The sequence below is a fragment of the Thalassophryne amazonica genome, chromosome 13, assembly GCF_902500255.1.
Source record: "Thalassophryne amazonica chromosome 13, fThaAma1.1, whole genome shotgun sequence".
Taxonomy (NCBI): domain Eukaryota; kingdom Metazoa; phylum Chordata; class Actinopteri; order Batrachoidiformes; family Batrachoididae; genus Thalassophryne; species Thalassophryne amazonica.
The window spans coordinates 19,876,089-19,898,275 of NC_047115.1; the positions used below are offsets into that span (position 1 = coordinate 19,876,089).

A 22,187-nucleotide genomic window follows, 5' to 3' on the forward strand; every position below is an offset into this window, starting at 1 on the left:
AGCTTTAACAAAATAAATATAAAACCTGCATTCTTAAACCAGCATCAGTTCACAGAGAAAACCTGAGTCCGCTTGTATTGACTGTTTGGCTCGTCATTGAGCCTTTGCTGGTACTTTTGGCTTCATCTCACACTTTTTGAATCTGCACAGTGAAATCCATGTTCCTCTGTGCTGGTTCCATCTTTAGCAGTTCTCTTCAGGAAGGAAGATCACGTATCAGTACGTTTGGTAAAGCGACAGAAAAAATGGAATACTGCGTTAAGATGGGAAGTTATTTCTTGATGACTTCTTCTTTCAGCTTCTCAGCCAGATGTTTTCTCTTCTGCAGCTTCTTTCTCTCCTCAGCTGAGATCTCCTGCTTGAAATCAGAACAGACTGATAAATAACTGCTACCAGTGGAATACAAAAACTACACATTTCAAGCAACCCCCACTAACTTGTGTACATTATGTATTATGTATGGTAGTGAGTCTTTTATGAAACACCACAATTAAACTTGAATGTAATTGCCAAATACAACAAAATCAAAATTACAATTTGAAGATGTCAGATTGGAACCATCTTGTGGTCAGTATCGCAATAAACAGAATAAATTTCATTTATCTTTTCTTTCACTCACATGGCACACTAACTTGTGAAAATCCAGCTAACAGTTCAGGAGTTTCGGGGGGGGGGGGGGGGGGGGGGGGACTGCACACACAAATTTCTAGGTAGAATCTACAATGTAACAAGTAGAGATTCTGCTGGGAAAGTCTCTTTCTCAAATAAATCTGGTTTATCATCCGATGTCGAAGATATTTTTGGCCAAACAGAGTTTTTTTGTACGAGACTCTCCTGGTAGGTTCTCCAGTGGTTTCAGTGATCCTGGCACACGTTCTTTCTAATTTAGAACAGAAATTATGCTTAAAGCAGCAATGACTGTGAATACAGCTGAGCGACAAATTCTAAGGCAAAATATCTAAATTCAGGTTAGAGTGAAGAATGTTATAATCAGAGGTCAGATATTGAAATGGTCTGAGGAGGAGAAGACAATGAATTAATTTCAGAGAGTGGTAATCAGTTCAGGTGACCGTGGGTATTAAAAACCTGCAGTATGGGCTGTACGTTGCCCGTCACTGTTTCTAAGCAGCTTTAATGTGGGTGTGGTTCGTCCACAGAAAACAGCATTCATCTGGGCGTTTGGACTGGACTCAGTGTGTGCAGAGTGCAGTCTGTGTTCAGGGACGGAGGCTGAAGACTACAAAACATCAGGCTGTTCGATCACCTGGTTGGAGAAGGCTGAAGAATGTACTGGAGGAGGAGGCAGAGGTGGAGGAGGAGTGCACGCCCCATTAGTTTGAGGCTGCGCTGTCTCCTGACGTGCCACGGAGGCAGAAAAAAAAAAAAAAAAAAAAAAACCACTCGACAAGTCAGTATGAAATGAAGAATGACAGGATGCAAAAGAAGAAAGAAAAATGGTTAAAATAAAAATCACAGAATTAAGAGATTAAAAAGTAAATGTGGGCAGCCTGAGAATGGACCTAAAAAATTGTAGTTACGGGCTCGTTTAATGATTTGTGAGTGATACTTTCAGAAGCTCTTTGACTTTCCCCACTTGAAATTTCACATTTTCCTTTCCCTTGTTGGGTTTTTTGGCGGGGGGGGTTTACAATGTCAGTTTGTCACGTAGCTTTTTCTTTTTTTCTTTTTACCAGGGGGGTGGGTGCTGGTGGAGGACCGCCTGATGCCTCCTCTGCTGTGGTCATCTGCCTGCTGTTCTGCTGCTCTTTCTTCACCGTGTGCAGTTTGTCCCGCTGCTGACGCAGATACGTCGCCCTCTGCAGGAGCAGCTCCTGCTCTGAGGCTGAAAACTCCTGCAGAAAGGAGGAAGTGACACACAAACAATTTTGTGATTCCCAACAATGTCAACATGCTGAAAAACCTTAGTATCAGTTGGGGCTTAAAGGTGTAGTTCCCTTCAATGTTTTACCATTTAAGTCATGAAGAGGATTTTTTTCGGCACAAGTGCAATTACTGCGTGTTCCTTTAAGTATACAAATAAAGGATTCACAGTCTGAATCTTGCACAGCATGCTGGGAAACTACACTGTTCCACGGTGCACTGCTATGTTGCATATGGCAGGTCTGCTGTTTTAGTTGTCGATATCAACATTAGTTATAGTTGTTTGTTCTTTGTTTGCCAAAATCAGTCAGTGTAGACTGATTTTTAAAATGTTAAGACTTAACATTTTATCATAGCTTCATTTAGATGCACTTTTCCCCATTTTAAGTTACAAATTCAAAGTTCCCAGTTTTTCTCCAATGTAACATGAACTTCAAACCTTGTGCATTCACAAACTCACTATATTTGCCATAGAAATCCTCCCCAGCTAACTATTTTACCAACAATAAAATTAGCTGTAACAACAGAAATAATGGTACTTTATAATAACTAGATTCCAAGATTAAGTTAATTTTGTCAATCTTCTTGAAAATCAAAAGGGACTACACCTCTAAGCAGCTGAGTTTCAGAGTATCAGTCCTGAGCTGCGACATGGCAACAAACTAAATATGCAACCTCTAGTGCCATTTCCCATAATTCCTTGAAACCTTGAGTTACACTTTATCTTTATGCACTGAAGTTGTAAAACTCCAGATCTGGTTTAAAAAAAAAAAAATGTCCAGAATGACCAGATTATTTGTCCTTACTTCTTGTATGTCAGTCAGTGATGCTGCAACATGCACATTCATAAACATATTAAACTGAATATTTCCACAAGGAAAGGAAATCCCCCTCAGCTGGCTCCTGTCTACAGGAAGGAGCAGCAGTCTGAACTCATCAGCGCATCCTTACAGGTGACTCCTGACACCCTGTGATGGAAACATTTTTGCCAATTGTGTCTGTGATCTCATTCTTTTGATCACTGGAATAAACTGTTTTTGGGAAACCGTGTGTGATGGCGTTTAGCAGGAGCACAAACTCACAGTGTACGACTCTGTGTGCGCCTCCTCTGGACACTCCTCAGCTGCAGCCTGACTGCAGTCTGCTGCTGCTGGAAGAACTCTGGCTGTATGAGCACCTGAACACATTCAACACAATCTGATAACTACCAGCTGTTTTCCTAACAGGTCAGTAGGTCAGTGAGGGATGATGAGCAGACGTATCACACAGATTAACATCAGGTTTACTCAAAGCAGGTAACAGTCATTTTCAGAGGTTTACATTTTCTGAGTTACCTGCATTAAGTTTTGACAGGGAGCGGCTCTTAGATGCACTTTTCTCATCGTCACATTCAGGTGCGGACGTCTTGTTCGCTTTTCTGATAGACCTGATGTTAGCCTGCAGGGGGCGAGCCACAAACTGTAATTCATGCATAACAGATGACCACCTCAATAGACAGAGAAAAGTAGTCACTGAGGTCTGGCTGCCTGCTTGAAATGATACAATTCAAAAGCTGAGCAATTTTGGTGATGACTGGAAATTGCTGAAAATGTTTCATTCTGTCTTTATTCAATTTATTTTCATGTAATTATTTTCATTTTCATCTCACTGTTCATAATTCAATGAGATAGTCAGAAAATAAATGATCTTAACAGTAAAGTAATTTATGTTTTCCTGGATCCACCTTGTGACAGTTTAATCCTCTTCTCTGGTTTCTACTGTAATATGAATATTTCTTGGTATTTTGGACACAGACTTTGTATTTTTTTATTCTGAGCTGATGCATAATTTCCTAGAAAATTAGGGATTTTATTTTGAATTTGAGTCAGAACATATTTTGGACGCAGAATAATTTTTTTCTAGTCTTGGCACAGGTATGTGCTCTTTGAGTGCCATCTAGTGTTTATTTTATTTTGTTCTATTCTGCACAGCATTGTATGAAACCCTGAGTAATTGTTATGTGCATTTTTCATTATTTACTGACATTAACTGACTAAACAATTGAAGGATTTGTTGAAAATCTACGCAACACATTATATATGGCCATCTGCAGGCAAAACTGATCAAAAAGATATTCAGAGACCCTCACAATGAGATTTTAAATCGACAAAGTACTGAAAACAAAAAGTAACAAACAGCCTATTAGATAGAAAAGATGATGTTTGATTGCAGGAAGCACTGAGACATTTACTGTCTAACACGTGCACAGCAAAATCACGTCAAAGAACCATTTTTAATACTTTTCTTGACATAAGTTTCATATTCATTCACCATGAAGCTTCTGCAGGAGCTGCTATTTACATTATAAATATATAACACAGTAAGAATAGTACTGCTGAAGAAACAGAAACACTCCAAGCTGTGCAGAAAATTCCAGAGTACGTACTCAGCTATGGATTATTATTATTAGGTCACAGATTAAACGTTACATGGATGACTCAGTTACCAGGTCAGATTCACTTGCAGTGTTTCCATTCATCAGTGGGGCCTGATGACCAGGACTGCTGTTACAGCCGCCGTTCCCCTCGGCTAGACCCTTCATGCAGAAGAGACAGCATGGAGGAAACTCAGAAAAATTAACAATGGACATAGGGCTTAAAGCATACAATTATATTACAAGTTATCATTACATTTGGTTAGCATGAGGCACTGTAGGATACATGGGAAATAGATGAGGTACACAAATCACATGACTGGTGGCATATTGTTAAAGGGCCAGTACGCATGACTTTTCTCTGGAGTCTTTCATTACTTGCAGTTGTACTGAAGTAATGTGTCATTAGCATGACAGCAAAATGTGGGCACAAACTCGTCCAGAGGTTTATTTTAAACATCAGCAGAACAAACATCTTGTCTCTACTGCCAGCATTATAGTCGAGTCACTAAACCTTGAATCAGATCAGAGTTGAGACTTGACGAGAGAGTGAGTCAAGTCCCCTTAACCTGAGTCTGAGTTCACAAGATGAAGTCTGTAAAAGCAAAGTACCCAATGTGGGGGGTGTCTCTTGTGGCATCTTAAACCCCCGTCACACTCAGCCACATTTCCACTACATCTGCAAAAAACTGGGAGGGTGTAGTAAGAACTTGTACAATGTAATAGGAAGATAGTAACGATGTGGTATGGTCTCCATGAATGTGGAGAATGTCCTTGAACTTTGGACATGTTCAAAAATACATAGTGAGGAGGTGGTTGAATCAAGATGCACTAAGAATTTAATAAGGACATAATGACTGCACTGACGTAATAAGGACGTAAATAAAGTGTAATTAAGTGTGATGCAGACAGGCTCTCTTCGCAGAAGTCTGAGGACTGTTTTGTGAAATACGCCAGCCACTGTCCATGGTTCAGAAATGCAACCAAAAAATAATTTAACAATTTTCCCCACCTCCTCGTACAAATCAAGAGTCAGTTTAAAGCATGTGCACACCCACACAGGGTCTGGCAGGAGAGTAGTTTTTGTAACTGTAGGTTATTGCTGAACAAACGTGGACACAAGAAAACTTGCAGAACGAATGAAAAAGCATAGCACAGTACTGAAAGACACACAGTGAAAATGTGATATGTACATAGTGGGATGTGACAGTTCATAGTAAGAACGAATTAGATGTGGTGCATGTGTGATCGTGCCCATGGTAAGAAATTAGTGGGAACGCATTATACACTGTGAGTACATGGCAGGAATGTAATCAGGACAAAGTATGGACTTGAAAACGGTACCTTTTTCTATTTTGACCACTTCCCTGCTGCATATATTAAAATTTTCAGGACACAGCACGGTCTTCATCTGAGCATGACAGGGCCCTTAGTACCATTTGTGTGTTTTTGAGCATGACGTTTATCCGTGAATCTGGATGGAGATGAACATACACGTCTTTCCTTGCAGTGAACTAAATAATGTTACAGTATAAAATTTGACATAGCTAATCAATAACATGCTAAATAATCATGGCCTATTACAAAATAAATAAATCTGAGACCGCGTTTTCAACTTCCAAGTGTGAATGGAGTCAATTCTTGAGTCCATGCTAAAGTCCATGTCATCAGTGCTCAACTCCAATGAAGTCACGAGTCCTGAAATTGAGAACTCTGCATCAGTTAATGCAAACTCATTTTACTTCTCTACTCTCTGCAGGAAAGCAGAAGTAATGCATCTCTACTCTTTAAAATGGTAAATGGACTGAATTTTTATAGTGCTTTTCCATCTGACTCGGAAGCTCAAAGCACTTTACAATGATGCCCATTCTGCAGCCCTTGGCTCAGGACTGTACTCTATGCAGTGTGTAAAAGACATGCTGTTCCTACATTTCTTTTTCTTACATCTTTTGCAGTACACTGGCACCTTTGTGAGAGGTTTACACTTTGTGGTGCTTGAATGAAAAGGCTCCCATGAATCACATGAGGCTTCAGTGTTTCACTGGTCTGATTTGGTGGAACTGTGTATAACTTACTTTGGTGGTGGAGTTTTGTTGGCTGCCAGCAAAGGTGGATTTTGGGGCACTGTCACTTTCTGCTATTGTCCTGTCAGAGCAACTGCTTGACGTGGAACCGACCTCTTCTTCGAACAATACTCTCCGAGACATTTCCTCATCGTACTCTTCTTTTGACTTTCTGAGGAGAGAACACCAGGAAGGAAAAGCAATTCTCCACTGAATGTGAGTAACCATCCGGGGCAAAATCTGGTACTTTCAAATACACAAAACAATGTGATTTCTTTGAAGTCTGAGAGCTCCTCATGAGCCAGCTTAGATTTTTCAAAGTGTAAACCTGTAGAGTCCAGTTAATTTAACAGTGAAGTTTAAACAAGCTATAAAAAGCATCTTCAACACTTGCTGTGTGGTAACAACACTCCTCACTCAGCCCCTCAAATCAATCAGACACCTCACACAACCTTTAACTTGATGCATTGAGTGGTTTAAAATGTTTTATGGGAGACATGCAGGATTGGAATACAATATTCATAACAATTTATATCCATGAGAGTTTGGTTTGTTGGATGGGACCTGCTCAACCAAAAAAATTACATCACTATTTCTCAAAACTGGAGTAACTTTAACTTTTAAACCCTGTACAAACTGAAACTGACCTTTGTCACTATTTTTTGCTGTTTTTACCCCATAACACTCATTACATAGTCTAACTATAATATAACAAAGTCTAACTATACCTTTTTAGAATATTTATGAGCATACAAATCATGTGGTTTGCCATTCAATATGAGAACATTTTTAAATTTTGACTGTTGTGCAATCCTTCTCTGACCAGTACCTGGCTGCAGCTACCAGCATGGAATAGCTATCATACACTTTTCAGGCACTAAACTTATTTTCAGAAGAGCCCACTACACGCGTCTCTCCACTTCCCCAGCACCCCAGTTCAAAGTTCACACTGCTGGAGACAGTACAACACTCAGATCTGAAGGTGCCACACGTGAGCTTGGCTGCAATCAGTAAACAAACCCCCATTACTGGTCCCACATTCAAAAGTGCAAACCATTACATCGCCACCTCTCTCCAAACTGTAGGATAAAAAAAAAAAAAAAAAAAAAAAAAAAAAAAAAAAAAAAGCAAAATAGTGTGCTGACAGGCTGTCAATGCTCATAGATATGACAAATAGGATAAAATACTATTTTCTCAGTTGCTTGTTTAGTGTCAATCTCTCCAGCCTAAATTAGCTGGAGCCTAAGGAGCTTAACTGCACTCCCATTAGACACAGTGTGTTCTACTTGGCTGGGGTGCCACTAGTGAAATCCCATTAGAGAGCAGTGGAAACAGCTTGGTGGAGCTTACTGAAGCCTGGGCGCATACATGCAGTGCTCACAAAGATCAAATGTTAAAACACAATATCAATACTGTAATGTTAAACAATCTGGGTTGACTTGAACTCACAAACAAAAATTTGCAAACAGTCAGAAAAAAAAGCATATCAATTCAATTGTATACCGTTTTCATAAACACATTTCCACGTCAAAATAATGCAGTCATGGAGCTCCTGGTAAAATGTGTATCTTTCTGTTCAGTGTTTGTAGCAACGCTGACTCAAACTACAGCATCATTCATTGGATTAGCCCTCCATCATGGCCAAACCAGCTGTTCTCTATGAGAATCTCAAATAAATTATTGTTGTAGACAATTTCTGCAGGACACATGCACTTAAATATTTTCTTAGGATTATGTGCAATAGCTTTTACAGTTTTACGTTTAACAAATCCGTGGCTGTATTTACTTAATGCTCGTTAATGCTTAAACGAGTCTGCAAAAGGTCACACAAAAGAATTACACTTTAACCTTTTTCAGGACGATTATGGGGGACCCCAAACTTGGACCATTGATCATCACAACCTTAGTACTGCAGGTCTGATGCTAACAGCAGATGCCATAAAATGATTACTGATTTCCAAACTTAAGGATAAAAACTAAGCCTCTTTAGCTTCTCCCTTGATTCACCAAAACAGATCAGAGGTGGATCTGCATGTTAATTTGGCACAAGTATGCCATGCACATGCCCTTCCTGATACAACTCCACATTACATGGAATGAGCAGTTGTGGCCTTGAACCAGGAACCTTCCGCACACTAACCACTTGGCCACCACCCCCTTCCAAAGACATGGATATTTGCCATTATTTTTCAGTATTTTGTTGGCATTCATTTTCATAGGTCAAATTAGAAAAATACTTCTGTCCTGGTGAGGGTTCTCGCTGGCTTGTTTTCTCACAGCATTGACGGTACTGCCCAATCCGTAGTATGGCACACTATCACCAGCAATGACAATGGCAGAAGTGAACCGCCCACCCCAACCTTGTTCCTCTTGTACTAGCCAATATTTCTAAAAAGTAAAATAAGTGAATAAATCATTCAATCAATCAATAAATCATTTTACAACTTTTTGACACCAGTTTCCAGGCACTGTCAACCCTCTGAGTGTTGAACGCACTCATGTTAAAACATACAGGTGGACATTTGACTTTGTGTGTCAAATCTGATATTACCAAATCAGATTTGGTTCACTTGCAGAAACGATCCTACATCTGATTCAGATCTGATTTGTATCTCACCTCTGTCAATGTGACAGTTCAGATACAGGTCAGTTCAGCTGGTAATGTCAACACAGTAACATTGTGTCACAGAACAAATGACTTACTTGAGAACTTCCTGCAGAATCCTCATCTCCTGCTGCTGCAGCTCCGTCACCACGTCCATGCCATCAGTCAGACAATCTGGAAGCTCTCCTACACACACAGGAATCTTACTTGCAGCTTTATTATTAATGCAGTCCTGGTTTATCAGTTGATTTATTTATGAACCTACCATTCGTCTCCTTGATGACCCTCAGGGCTTGAAGCTGGAGCTCCATATTCTTCTGAACCATCAGAGTGCGAAACATTTGGAAGTCATCTGTAGCTAGAACTGGCTGGAACACCATCTGGGTGAAATTAATTTGTGCTTGTGACTAAGCCAACACAGCTACTTAAACACATATACACAATAAACCGATATAATCCAAACTTATCCTGTAATGGACTTTAGTATAAAATTATAAATTAATTTTATTAATTGTGCAACATGAAAAGGCTTATTTTGATGTCAGTCATAAATTGTGTTGGGATGGGCTAGAAAATACACAATTGTTGTGTCAAACTGAAGCACTGTCCTATGAAAAAGGGAGTTGGAACTTGTCTCACACAGTGTCATGTGACCAATAAGTGCTTTGGTTGTCAGCAACATGACAACACCACCTCAGTATCAATTGTGTTTCATCTGGCCTTTTTCTGGTAGAAAATGACTAGCCCCCCCACCACGATCACACAATCAGACAAGGATCTTCATATAATTAAACAGATCAAACCTGTGGTCAAGTCTCAAACGGGCCTTCTGGCATATTGTAGCTAGTTTCAAATTTTTTAAGAAAACTCTTATCTGTTCCACTCACCATGAAGCAGCAAAACTGGTGATGCAACAGAAAAAAGTTGCACTATGCATACTTTTTCTGATCACAACCACAGAACCTACAACTTCTTCATAGTTGTTATGGGTGTCTTGGTGGCTTCCCTCACTAGTACCAATACCATACTTGCTTAATGATTGATGTAAATGAAGTCCAACACATATTCAGTGAATTGGAAATGTTCATGTATCCATCCCTTCACTTGTCTAAAGAATAACAGCTAGAAAAAGGATGACTGAGTTGTGTGACTCACAATGAAGCACAAACTTATTTATGCTATTGTTTTGGTTTTAATATTTTTCATTTACAGTGGGGAAAATAAGTATTTGACCCCCTGTCAGTTTTGCAGGTTTTCCCACCTACAAAGAATGGAGAGGTCTGTAATTTTTATCGTAGGTACACTTCAACTGTGAGAGACAGAATCTAAAAAAAAAAAAAAAAAAAAAAAAAAATCCAGAAAATCACATTGTATGATTTTTAAATTATTCATTTGCTTTTTATTGCATAACATAAGTATTTGACCCCCTACCAACCAGCAAGAATTCTGGCTCACACAGACCTGTTAATTTTTCTTTAAGAAGCCCTCTTATTCTGCACTCTCTACCTGTATTAACTGCACCTGTTTGAACTTGTTACCTGTATAAAAGACACCTGTTCACACATTCAATCAGTCACACTCCAACCTGTCCACCATATCCAAGATGCAAAGAGCTGTCTAAGGACACCAGGGACAAAACTGTAGACCTGCACAAGGCTGGGATGGACTACAGGACAACAGGCAAGCAGCTTGATAGAAGACAACAACTGTTATGATTATTTATTAGAAAGTGGAAGAAAAACAAGATGACTGTCAATCTCCTTCGGTCTGGGATTCCATGCAAGATCTCACTTTGTGAGGTAAGGATGATTCTGAGAAAGCTCAGAACTACACAGGAGGACCTGGTCAATGACCTGAAGAGAGCTGGGACCACAGTCACAAAGATTACATTAGTTACACACAATGCTGTCATGGTTTAAAATCCTGCAGAGCAGCAAGGTCCCCCTGCTCAAGCCAGCACATGTCCAGGCCCGTTTGAAGTTCACCAGTGACCATCTGGATGATCCAGAGGAGGCATGGGAGAAGCTCATGTGGTCAGATGAGACCAAAATAGAACTTTTTGGAATCAACTCCACTTACCATGTTTAGAGGAAGAGAACAACCCCAAGAAAACCATCCCAACCGTGAAGCATGGGGGTGGAAACATTATACTCTGGGGGTGCTCTTCTGCAAAGGCGACAAGACAACTGCACCGTATTGAAGGGAGGATGGATGGGGTCATGTATTGCGAGATTTTGGCAAACAACCTCCTTCCCTCAGTAAGAGCATTGAAGATGGGTCATGGCTGGGTCTTCCAGCATGACAATGACCCCAAACACACAGCCAGGGCAACTAAGGAGTAAAAAGCATTTCAAAGTGCTGGAGTGGCCTGGCCAGTCTCCAGACCTGAACTCAATAGAAAATCTTTGGAGGCAGCTGAAACTCCAAACCCGAAAGATTTGGAGACAATCTGTATGGAGGAGTGGACCAAAATCCCTGTTGCAGTGTGTGAAAAGAACTACAGTCTGACCTCTGTAATGGCAGACAAATGTTTCTGTACCAATTGTTAAGCTCTGTTTTTCTAGGGGGCCAAATACTTATTTTATGCAATAAAATGCAAATTAATTACTTAAAAATCATAGAATGTGATTTACTGGATTGTTTTTTTAGATTCTGTCTCTCACAGTTGAAGTGTACCTCTGATAAAAAGTGCAGACCTCTCCATTCTTTGTAGGTGGGAAAACCTGCAAAACTGACAGGGGGTCAAATACTTATTTTCTCCACTGTAGTTTTCACAATGTTGTAGAGATTTGTTTTCACTGTGATTTTAAAGGGCACATTTATAGAAATTTTAATATACAGAAGCCTGAGTTATTTTTTTTAACATTCAATGTCACAAATAAATTTAAACGTGCAAAACCTCAAGGAGGCACAAACTTTTTCAGGGCAGCATGAGTATTTCCTTGAGTTTGGCTTTGTTTTTTCATTCAGGCATTCGTCTTTACAAGCTCTGGGAAACAGACACGAAACAACCATGTCTGGCTCCTGCTATAAAGCAGCGTAATGAGGCTTGTGTAAATCCATCCCATCATTAATTCTCCATTCAGATTAGCTGGCAGACTGACAGAGGTGTGAGCCCACAACAGAACTCTACGTACCTGCACCGTTTTAGACTTGGCAAAAGGAGAGGTGCATGCATTCAAAAACTGCTGCTCATTGATGCCAACCTCTTGCATGTAATGCTCCAAGAGTGTTTCTACCTAGAAAATCACACCAGTGTAAATTAAGTCATTTGAAGAGTCAGCAAATATAAAACAACAGAATAATGACCAGGCAAAGACAAGAGGGCCTCAGCAAAAGAAATTAATTTCAGATGTATTTGAATGCTCTGGACCAAAGATTCTACTCACCAATTTTTTATACTGCTGGTGGATTTCTGTATATGACAGCTTATTTTCATCTTCATCATCAAACACTAAAGGAGAGAAGAAAAAAAAAAAAAGAAACAGCACTATTACAATAATAGTAATTCCACATTTAGATTCTGTGGTATAGTGGTGTGGTGATACGTGGCATCAGCACATGCTCCCAGACATGATAATGCCATCCCTAACACATTTCACAAATATGATTAAAACTATCTGAATGTACTGTATATGTGCATGAGCCTAATTTGATTTGTTTTCATACAGTTTGAACCAAAAGTATTTATTTGTGTTTAATTCCAGATAAACAAAGACAAACAAAACAATGATGAGCTTGAACCAGAATAATTAGAAGAGAATATTATGAATAAAAAGGTGAAGGAACTGTTAATTTTCGATAGCATACTAACTCATCTGTTGAACACAGAGGAGTAGATAGTGATGTGTTGACATACAGCTGCCAACAGAACTGATTTCCTGGTACTTATTGATAATTTAACTGTGATAACAGCAGGAGGATGAATTATGGACTCTTCAGGGATTTAGTACCTGATGAGATTCAGCCAAATGCTCCTGATGTCATTCACAATGCAGATGGACAAATACCTGAAGCACTGTGCCAAAGCAACTCAACTCTTTTATTTAAGGCCAAGTAGCAGAATGTTCTGCAATGGTTCCCTAAATCATCAGCATCTATTTTACCTGATGAAGGCAAATGTCCCCTGAAGCAGGAATTAAAGGCAGATGCAGTGAAACCTATCAGAGCATCACCAGGGAATAAATCCAGCATGTTGCAATGGCTATGAGACACAAACTTGAAGTACCCATTGATGGATGTAAACAGATGAATTATTATCATCAGCCACTGTTGCAGTATTATTTGTATTTATGTGTGTGCACCAGTGGGGAAACCTCCTCCAACAAAACTCAACAGCATCTTCTAAACTGAGCAGTTTTAGGAGCTTCCTTCATTTTTTAGCTTGTTTCTGCAGGTGGTCTAGTGACACTGGTGCAACACATGCAGTCAGGTCAATAAAGAGTTGAACGTTGACACAGTTTTTGTAATTTTGCTTCAGTACACGACAGAGCTGCAGTCTTCTTCTTTTGACTGCTTTCATTAGGGGTCACCACAGCAGATCAACCTCTTCTATCTCAACCTGTCCTCTGCATATTCCTTTCTCACAACAACCACCTGTATGTCCTCCCTCACCACATCCATAAACCTCCTGTTTAGCCCCCCCACTTCTCCTCCTGCCCGGTGGCTCCATCCTCAGCATCCTTCTCCCTATATACCCTGGGTCCTTCCTCTGCACATGTCCATCTCAATCTTGCCTCTCTGACTTTGTCTCCAAACCATCCTGCCTGTGCTGTCCCTCATATATGTTAATTCGTAATCCTGTCCATCCTCATCACTCCCAAAGAAAATTGCAACATCATCAGCTCAGCCACCTCCAACTCTGTCTCATCTTTTTCTTAGCACTCGCATCTAAGCCGTACACGTTTCTGATTAATTGATAACTGATTAATAGTTTTAAGTCCCTCCCGAATAGGGGGCTCAGTATAAGTATAAGCCTGTCAAGGCTGACTAGCCTAGCAACCAGGGCCACCATGAACATGCCCCCCCCCCCTTCACTGTGGTGAACAGTGAAGTGGCAAAATGAGAAAAAAATTGTCACTGTCTAACTAAATGGGAGTTGAGTATCACTAATATTTTGCTACATTTTCGTTAGTTGTCTCGATGTGTTAAAGAAAATACAGTGTTTTTCGCCATTAAAAACAAGACGCTAACATTAGCTTAGCCTTTAAGCTAACTTAACTCCAGGTAATCGTGAACAGCTGAACTAAATGAGACAGACGAATGTGGCAGATAACGTTTTTGTTGTTCTTTTTACCTGTGCATTTGTTTTCCATGAAGGATGTGACGGGAACGACCCACTCGGGACTTCCCAGGTATCCGACGATGCTCTCCACGACCCACGCACTGCCGTCCTCAGCCATGTTAGCTGCTGACTACAGCGAACGTTAGCAACAACGGCACCGACGTCGTCCGTCCAGCGCCGCTACAACACAAACATCCAGAGCAGGTCGAACAACAGTAAGAACACATGTGTGTGATCACAGTGCGCCATCAAACAATTCACAGCACGGCAGAGGACGCAGAACTCCCACGAGAAATAAACGCAGATGATGAAGACACTGGCGCGACAGCAGTGACGCCTAATCGGTTGCCAAGGTAATTTGTACGTCAGTCCACAGCTTCGCGAGACCAGATATGTGATCATAGGCGTAGCCGAGAGGGGGATTTTGGGTTTAAACCCCCATGAAATCATTTATAGAGGGTTTTCAATCACCTTACTGATAAGTTACTGTCTCCATCGTGGATTACAACACGGCTGGCGCGTAAAAGAAAATAGAGAGAATGAAAGCTTATTAAACCATGATGTAATCTGGATGCCATTTTGATTGTGTGTAACTGGGGCAGCTTGGCTGCTGCAGTGGAGTGACGTTTTGTAAACAAAACTTCTCTTGAGTGTACTACAAGCTACTGTAATGCACTATTTGACTTTAGAACACAAGGAACTACTATTACAAACATTTATTTAAACAGCTATTATGATTGTGGAGTGCAGGGCTTAATTTGAGGGGGAGCAAGCCGGAGCGCGCTCCGGAACCTCGGACGCGCGCTCCAGAACCTCGGACGTTGGCTCCACCAGCTATTTATACTGGATCTGTGATCCGCCACCTCTCTTGACTAACAAAATATAAAAAAAACATCACCGCGATTGCTCTCACTGCCAATCACACCGCCGCCCTCCTGTCTGCTGTGCGGAATTGCGCCAGATCTGGCAACAGGTCCAGAGGCTACGCTCGCTGTTTTGATCCGGATGTTGACCGTAGCCGCAGAGCTCCGTGGCCACCGAGAGAGGACTTGGATTCTTTGCGGGTCCCGCATCCGTACCGCCGGAGGCAGTGAGTGAAGGGAGAGCCGCGCATTGTGTTCTGCGTGTGTCTGTTCATAATCTTCTCGCACAGAAGAAAAAAGAGAGTGTTTACACAAGAGAGAAAAGTGAGAAAATGTTAATGCCTGTTAGAGAAAAGTGTGTAGTGAGGGGTTTTACAGCCTTAAAACATCTATAATAAGTGTAAAAAATAGCGCTACTTCGCGGATTTCCGCCGCGTTCACACCGGGTGTGATCAGATGCTACAAATTCGCGGGAGTCGCGTGGCGACGGACGCGCCTCCTTCGCCCGGTGTGTCGTTCTGCTTGGGTGGACTTTCGCTGCGAAAATTCACCCCGGTGCGTCATCAAATAGGAGGAGCTTCCATTCCGCTCAGCGTCAAGTCATCATGACGGACCTTGATCACACGGAGCGAGTTGTTGTGAAAAGCTCCCAATACAGAGAATATCATTATTTGCTGCAGGAGCTGCGTCTGGATGACGGCTGCTTTCAGTGGTCCTTCCGCCTCTGCTGGACCCAGTTTGAGGACCAACTGTCCCGTTCACGTGCGCACATGTAAACAAAAAAAAAAGAAAAAAAAAAGAAACTCCGCTTCTTGCTGCAACTCGCTCTTCCCCCAAAAAACTCTGTCATAATTGTCTTTAGAAACCAGTCACCATTTGCTTTATTATACATCTGTGTAGTTAATAAGTAAAATAATCTCCATGGATGATTCCCTCGTGCGCGCACGTAAAAAAAAGAAAAAGAAACTCCGCTCCCACTGCTGTGGTGCTGCTGCTCGCTCCAAAAACTCTGTCATGATTGTGAAATAAAGGACAAAAGAGACATAAGTCCTGCTCACAGGCTGCTACCAGAGACAGGACATGTTCACATCTTCAGTCAAACTCCAGACATCTCCATGTCACTACATATTCAGTCCCTGATTGGTCATCGCGACGCGACGAGACCAAAAAGTTCCGATTTTTAAACTTGGGGAGGAGTGCAACACGACGTGACGCAATGCAATATCGCGCCACAAATGCGCAAAACGCTCAAAATCGCTTCACTCGCGTCGCGCTGCGCGGTTTGGCACCAAAACGCGTCCTTACATAGGGATTACATGGCAACCTGTGGCTGCAGTCGCTCACGTCGCGCCTAGTGTGAACGCGGAGAACGTAACTCCCGCAATAAATGAGGGACCACTGAGGAATTTGTACTTTATCCGGATTTGGTGTGACTAGTGTTAGGCCTACAATACATGCCCCGTTTATTTTCGGTGTGGCGCACAGCGTTGTTTGCAAGCCCCCCCCGGCCTTCTTTTTTTTTTTTCTGCACCGGAGCCACCCATCCTCTGCGCTCCGGGACCTCCCACTTTACAAATTAAGCACTGGTGGAGTGTATAGAGTGGAAAATAAGGCGTTGTAAGTATATTATAACCTAGGCAGCCTGATCTTTTATATTTTTAGTTTTATATTTTAGATTTAGTTTTATATTTTCTGTTGTGTTTTTAATCAGATTCTTTTTGTCTCTTTGTCTAAAATTGTTTTGTAGCATTATTAGTTATTATTACGATTATTGTTGTTGTTGCTATTATTATTATTAATATATAAACAAAAATAAATTTAAAAATATTACAATTTGTAATACATTTGACTCTTTTACGACAACAAGCGCTGAGCCATTATTATACAGAAAATAAATGCACACAAACGTGCTGACAGCTGCAACAGCTTAATGCTAACTTTAACAATGAAAATGCCATAGACATGCTAACGCTTTAGCATCGGCCCCGCTTTTAAGTTAGAAAATACATCTATCAACTGTTTCAGAAGACCAGAACAGGTTGGTTTAACATAAAAAAGGTAAATATTACTCACAGACATATGCTCTTTAGGGTATTAGCAGGGGAAAATTAAGATAAAGCAAAATAAATCAATGAAGCATTAGACCGAAGCACTGCTTCGATCTGTGAATCACTGCTTTGATTGGTTTAAGTTTCAAAGCAAAGCCGCACTGCATAAAAGTTGATTACAGACCCGCTGCAGGGTCTGTAATCAATGTAGAGAAATGATCATTTTCCTCACCAACACCCCCAAAAACAGCGGCCACTCTGAAGGACCGATAAGGGAATTGTTAAGCAAAAAGGTTATCAATGTCAGTGGATTGAATCATTTCTTAACTATACCCTTTGGAAAGGAGTAGGATGCCACTTCCTTGTTTGTTTTAGTGTACTTGGTGCAATTGATAGCCGAACACTCAGTTCCTTTCTTGATGTTTTTCTGATGTTGCTGGTATGATAGTTATGATCCATGGTGAAAAATGCACATAAACAGAAACTTTTGTCTCTAAATACAACTCTAGAGTGACACAAAGACTGCCATTGTGCGTCTATAGCAACACCCAGTTACACATATTCAAAATGGTGACCAGCGCACAGCCAATTACAATGCAGCCTATAGGAAGTTGGCCCTCTTTATGTTCTCTCTACTTTAAACCCTTGAGATGAAGCTGTTTATTGTGATCAATGTGTAGTTGGTTCAGTGGATCCGTATGTTATACCGGACAGTTAATTTAATGACGATGTGTCTGGCAGTTTCACAGCGTAAGATTAATATGGCCAGAACCAAGCAGACTGCCCGTAAATCCACTGGAAGAAAAGCTCCAAGGAAGTAGCTCACTGCCAAAGCTGCCTGGAAGAGCGCTCCGGCTACCGGCGGTGTGAAGAAGCCTCACCGTTAACAGGTGCAGCACCGTGGTGCTGAGAGAGACCCGCCGCTATCAGAAATCCACCGAGTTGCTGATCCACAAGCAGCCGACCAGGTCAGCCTCGCTTGCCTCCTGCAGAGCATCACAGTGGTCTTGAAGTCCTGAACGATTTCTCTCACCAGATGTTGTATCCATCCATCCATCCATCCATCCATCCATTTTCTTCCGCTTTATCCGGAGTCGGGTCGCGGGGGCAGCAGCTCAAAGCAAAGCTGCCCAGACCTCCCGATCCACACACACCTCCCCCAGCTCCTCCGGGCGAACCCCAAGGCGTTCCCAAGCCAGTCGAGAGATGTAGTCCCTCCCGCGTGTCCTGGGTCTTCCCCGGGGCCTCCTCCCAATGGGATGTGCCCTGGACACCTCTCCAGCGAGGCGTCCAGGTGGCATCCGGAAAAGATGCCCGAGCCACCTCAACTGACTCCTTATGACGTGGAGGAGCAGATGGCGTGGTGAAAATTTGGTGAGAATCCGTGAAGTATTTTTAACGTAATGCTTTAACGCATATATAAAGTGAAATCTTGATCAAGAATCCAGATTTGGATCTGGATCAACCTCCAAAAATTAATGGAGTATTCCATGGCCTAATGTGTATCTGTGTTGAAATTTTGTCAAAATCTGTGAAGTAGTTTTGACATAATCCTTCAAAGACTATATAATGTGAAACTTGATCCAGAATCTGTATCCGGATCCAGATCACCTCCAAAATTTAATGGGTTCTTCCATGGCCTAATATGTATCTGTGTCAAAAAATGTTCGTCAAAATCCGTGCAGTAGTTTTGACATTATCCTGCTAACAGTAATCCTTCAAAGCGTATATAAAGTAAAACTTGATCCAGAATCCGGATTCAGATCTGGATCTACTCCAAAATTTAATGGGTTCTTCCTTGGCCTATTATCTATCTGTGGTGAAAATTCCGTCAAAATCCGTGCAGTAGTTTTTACATAATGCTGGTAACAGCCAGATAGACAGACAGACAGACGTACAGACAGACAGACAAACGCAGGTGATTTTATTACATCCTTGGCGGACATAATTACATTATTCAACAGATCAGGACATAAATCAGGGCCGTATATAGGAATGTGAAAGGGGGGGTTCAAATCCTTGAGTTAGGGGGTCCAGTGGGCTGCAGGGCCCCCGGTGGGGTCGAGGGGTAGAAGCTTTTTGAGGATTTCGAGGGGTAAAAAGCTACATAAATTTCATTTGAAACCCAAAATGTATCATTTTAGAAAATACATTTTTATATACAAATAGTCCTTGCTTGGGATTGGATCAGTTGCCATAAGAACCACCCAGGAAGAACCAAGATAACATTAATGCAAACTTTATACCTGCCTGTCGGTTGCGAATGACGCAATCGACAGGCGTGAAAAAACTCACGCATGCGCACGAAGGTTCAAGCTTGGCTGATGCAAGCGCACATGATTCAATTCCATATAGTTTTTGCAAAAAATAAAAAGGTCGGATAGTTTTCTAACAGACCTCGTATTTAGCGGTATTAATATTCACGTTTACATTATGAATATGTACGTATATGTATGTTATGTATTAAAATAGCGGTATTTAATTTGGCTACCTTGTTTAACTCACGAAATTCGCATAATAAATCCCATGCGAATATTTGCACCTTTACAGTATTTGCAAGAGGAAGGAGAAGCTCCCATTATTTCTCAGCATATACATACAAACATGTTTTTACAAACCAGACAAGTGTAATTGTGTGTCTACATGGGTATTTACAAGCCTACTAATCTGTTTGATATCAGAGGAGCATAGGGACCAGGGAGCGAAAATTCTCAACCCCCATGGGAAAAGTTTATCTAGCAGTTTCCCCTTTCATCACTTAAGGGATTACTCTGGCAGAGGAAATTGAAACTTGAGGGTGTGTGATAATAGCTGTGTAACAGTTAGTGCTTGTTGCTTTTTATCAATGAAAAGAAAATACATAACGTTGATATCCAGATCAGAAAAAAATCAGCAGAATTCTTGGGCGGGGTACGGGCATGTAAATTACCGCCACACAAAAAGTTAAACTTGGCAGTTTGAGCTTATTTTCATTGTTTTTCATGAGCCAAATATAAATTTAAATACATTTATTTGTATTTTATTTACAATTTTATGTCTTATATGAACTGTTATGTCTTTTATGATGATTTTTATTTATTCTTCTGTACAGCACTTTGGCCCACTGTGGTTGTTTTAAAGTGCTTAACAAAGCTGGTTAGTTGGTGATGATCAAGTTTTGCATTAAATAATTTATGCAGAAACAACAAAAATCTGTTTGGTTTTAAAAATAATTTTCATGGCAACGTTGCAAGAATAATGTAGCAGTTGCTTTAATGTCTGCAATTCTAAAAATTATTCCAGGAAATGAATGATGAATTAAATTTAAAACTGGTTCTGGAGTTCTATCCTAATGAGGTGTCACAAGAATGCCATTGAGATGACACAGGAATGCCACTGAGTTGTCACAGGCTGCCACTAAGGTGTCACAGGTTCTGACAGAGGTGCCCCAAGAGTGCCACTGAGATGACACAGTCTACCAGTGACCTGCCACAAGCATGCCACTGAGATGTCACAGACTGACACGAGTGCTACGTAGGTGTCAAAGGCTGCCACTGAGGTGCCAGAGGCTGACACTGATGTGTCACAGGCTACTACTGAGGCACCAGAATTATGCCGCTGTGATGTCACAAGTTGACACAGGTGTGCCACTGCCTCTGTTATGCCTTCCCAGGAGAAATTTTAAAATCCTCAAAACAAAACAACTTGATTATTGTTTTTGTTGCGTGCCTCTGCAAACCAACAGTAGAAACTGCAAAAAATTATCACCAGATAGTTGTGACATCATAAGGTGAAAATGTTTAAGGATGACATGAACATTATTACAACCCCAATCCCAATGAAGTTGGGACATTGTGTAAAATGTAAATAAAAACAGAATACAATCATTTGCAAATCCTCTTCAACCTATATTCAATTGAATACACCACTAAGACAAGATATTTAATGTTCAAACAGATAAACTTTATTGTTTTTGTGCAAATATTTGCTCATTTTGAAATGGATGCCTGCAACACGTTTCAAAAAAGCTGGGACAGTGGTATGTTTACCATTGTGTTACATCACCTTTCCTTCTAACAACACTCAATAAGCATTTGGGAACTAAAGACAGTATTTGTTGAAGCTTTGTAGGTGGAATTCTTTCCCATTCTTGCTTGATGTACGACTTCAGTTGTTCAACAGTCCGGGGTCTCCGTTGTCATATTTTGCGCTTCATAATGCGCCACACATTTTCAATGGGCGACAGGTCTGGACTGCAGGCGGCCATTCTAGTATCTGCACTCTTTTACTATGAAGCCACACTGTTGTGACACTTGCAGAATGTGGCTTGGCATTGTCTTGCTGAAATAAGCAGGGATGTCCTTGAAAAAGACGTTGCTTGGATGGCAGCATGTGTTGCTCCAAAACCTGCATGTACCTTTCAGCATTGATGGTGTATAAGTTGTCCATGGCATGGGCACTGACACACCCCCATGCCATCACAGATGCTGGCTTTTGAACTTTGTGCTGGTAACAATCTGGATGTTCTTTTTCCTGTTTTGTTCGGAGGACACGACGTCCATGATTTCCAAAAAACAATTTGAAACATAGACTCATCAGACCACAGCACATTTTTCCACTTTGCGTCTGTCCATTTCAAATGAGCTCAGGCCCAGAGAAGGCGGCAGTGTTTCTGGATGTTGTTGATGTATGGCTTTCGCTTTGCATGGTAAAGTTTTAACTTGCACTTGTAGATGTAGCGACGAACTGTGTTAACTGAGAATCGTTTTCTGAAGTGTTCCTGAGCCTATGCAGTAAGATCCTTTACACAATGATGATAGTTTTTAATGCAGTGCCACCTGAGGGATCAAAGGTCACAGGCATTCAATGTTGGTTTTCAGCCTTCCGCTTACATGTAGAAAGTTCTCCAGATTCTCTGAATCTTCTATATTATGGACTGTAGATGATGGAATCCCTAAATCCCTTGCAATTGAATGTTGATAAACATTGTTCTTAAATTGTTTGACTATTGTTTTCAAGCAGTTGTTCACAAAGTGGTGATCCTCGCCCCA

General features: G+C 41.0%; 1 protein-coding gene across 5 annotated transcripts; it reads right to left on the bottom strand.

The window, feature by feature from the left end:
* Nucleotides 1–227: 227 nt before the first annotated feature.
* cfap36 (cilia and flagella associated protein 36) lies at nt 228–14,569 on the bottom strand. 5 transcript variants are annotated; one of them, XM_034185740.1, is made up of 12 exons: nt 14,259–14,569; nt 12,352–12,416; nt 12,100–12,201; nt 9,228–9,342; nt 9,061–9,148; nt 6,370–6,529; nt 4,367–4,456; nt 3,216–3,318; nt 2,964–3,058; nt 1,692–1,853; nt 1,265–1,354; nt 228–355 (listed from the first exon to the last, which is right to left on the bottom strand). In XM_034185740.1, exons 1-12 carry the CDS (start codon nt 14,362–14,364, stop codon nt 272–274), a joined length of 1,260 nt encoding a protein of 419 aa, XP_034041631.1. In that variant the 5' UTR covers nt 14,365–14,569; the 3' UTR covers nt 228–271. The 5 variants fall into 5 exon arrangements, 4 of the variants coding, with proteins under 4 accessions (XP_034041631.1, XP_034041630.1, XP_034041632.1 ...); XM_034185739.1 differs by having other exon boundaries at nt 3,216–3,339; nt 14,259–14,568; XR_004564677.1 differs by lacking the exon at nt 1,265–1,354 and having other exon boundaries at nt 2,964–3,078; nt 3,216–3,339; nt 14,259–14,568.
* Between the last annotated feature and the right edge of the window lie 7,618 nt (nt 14,570–22,187).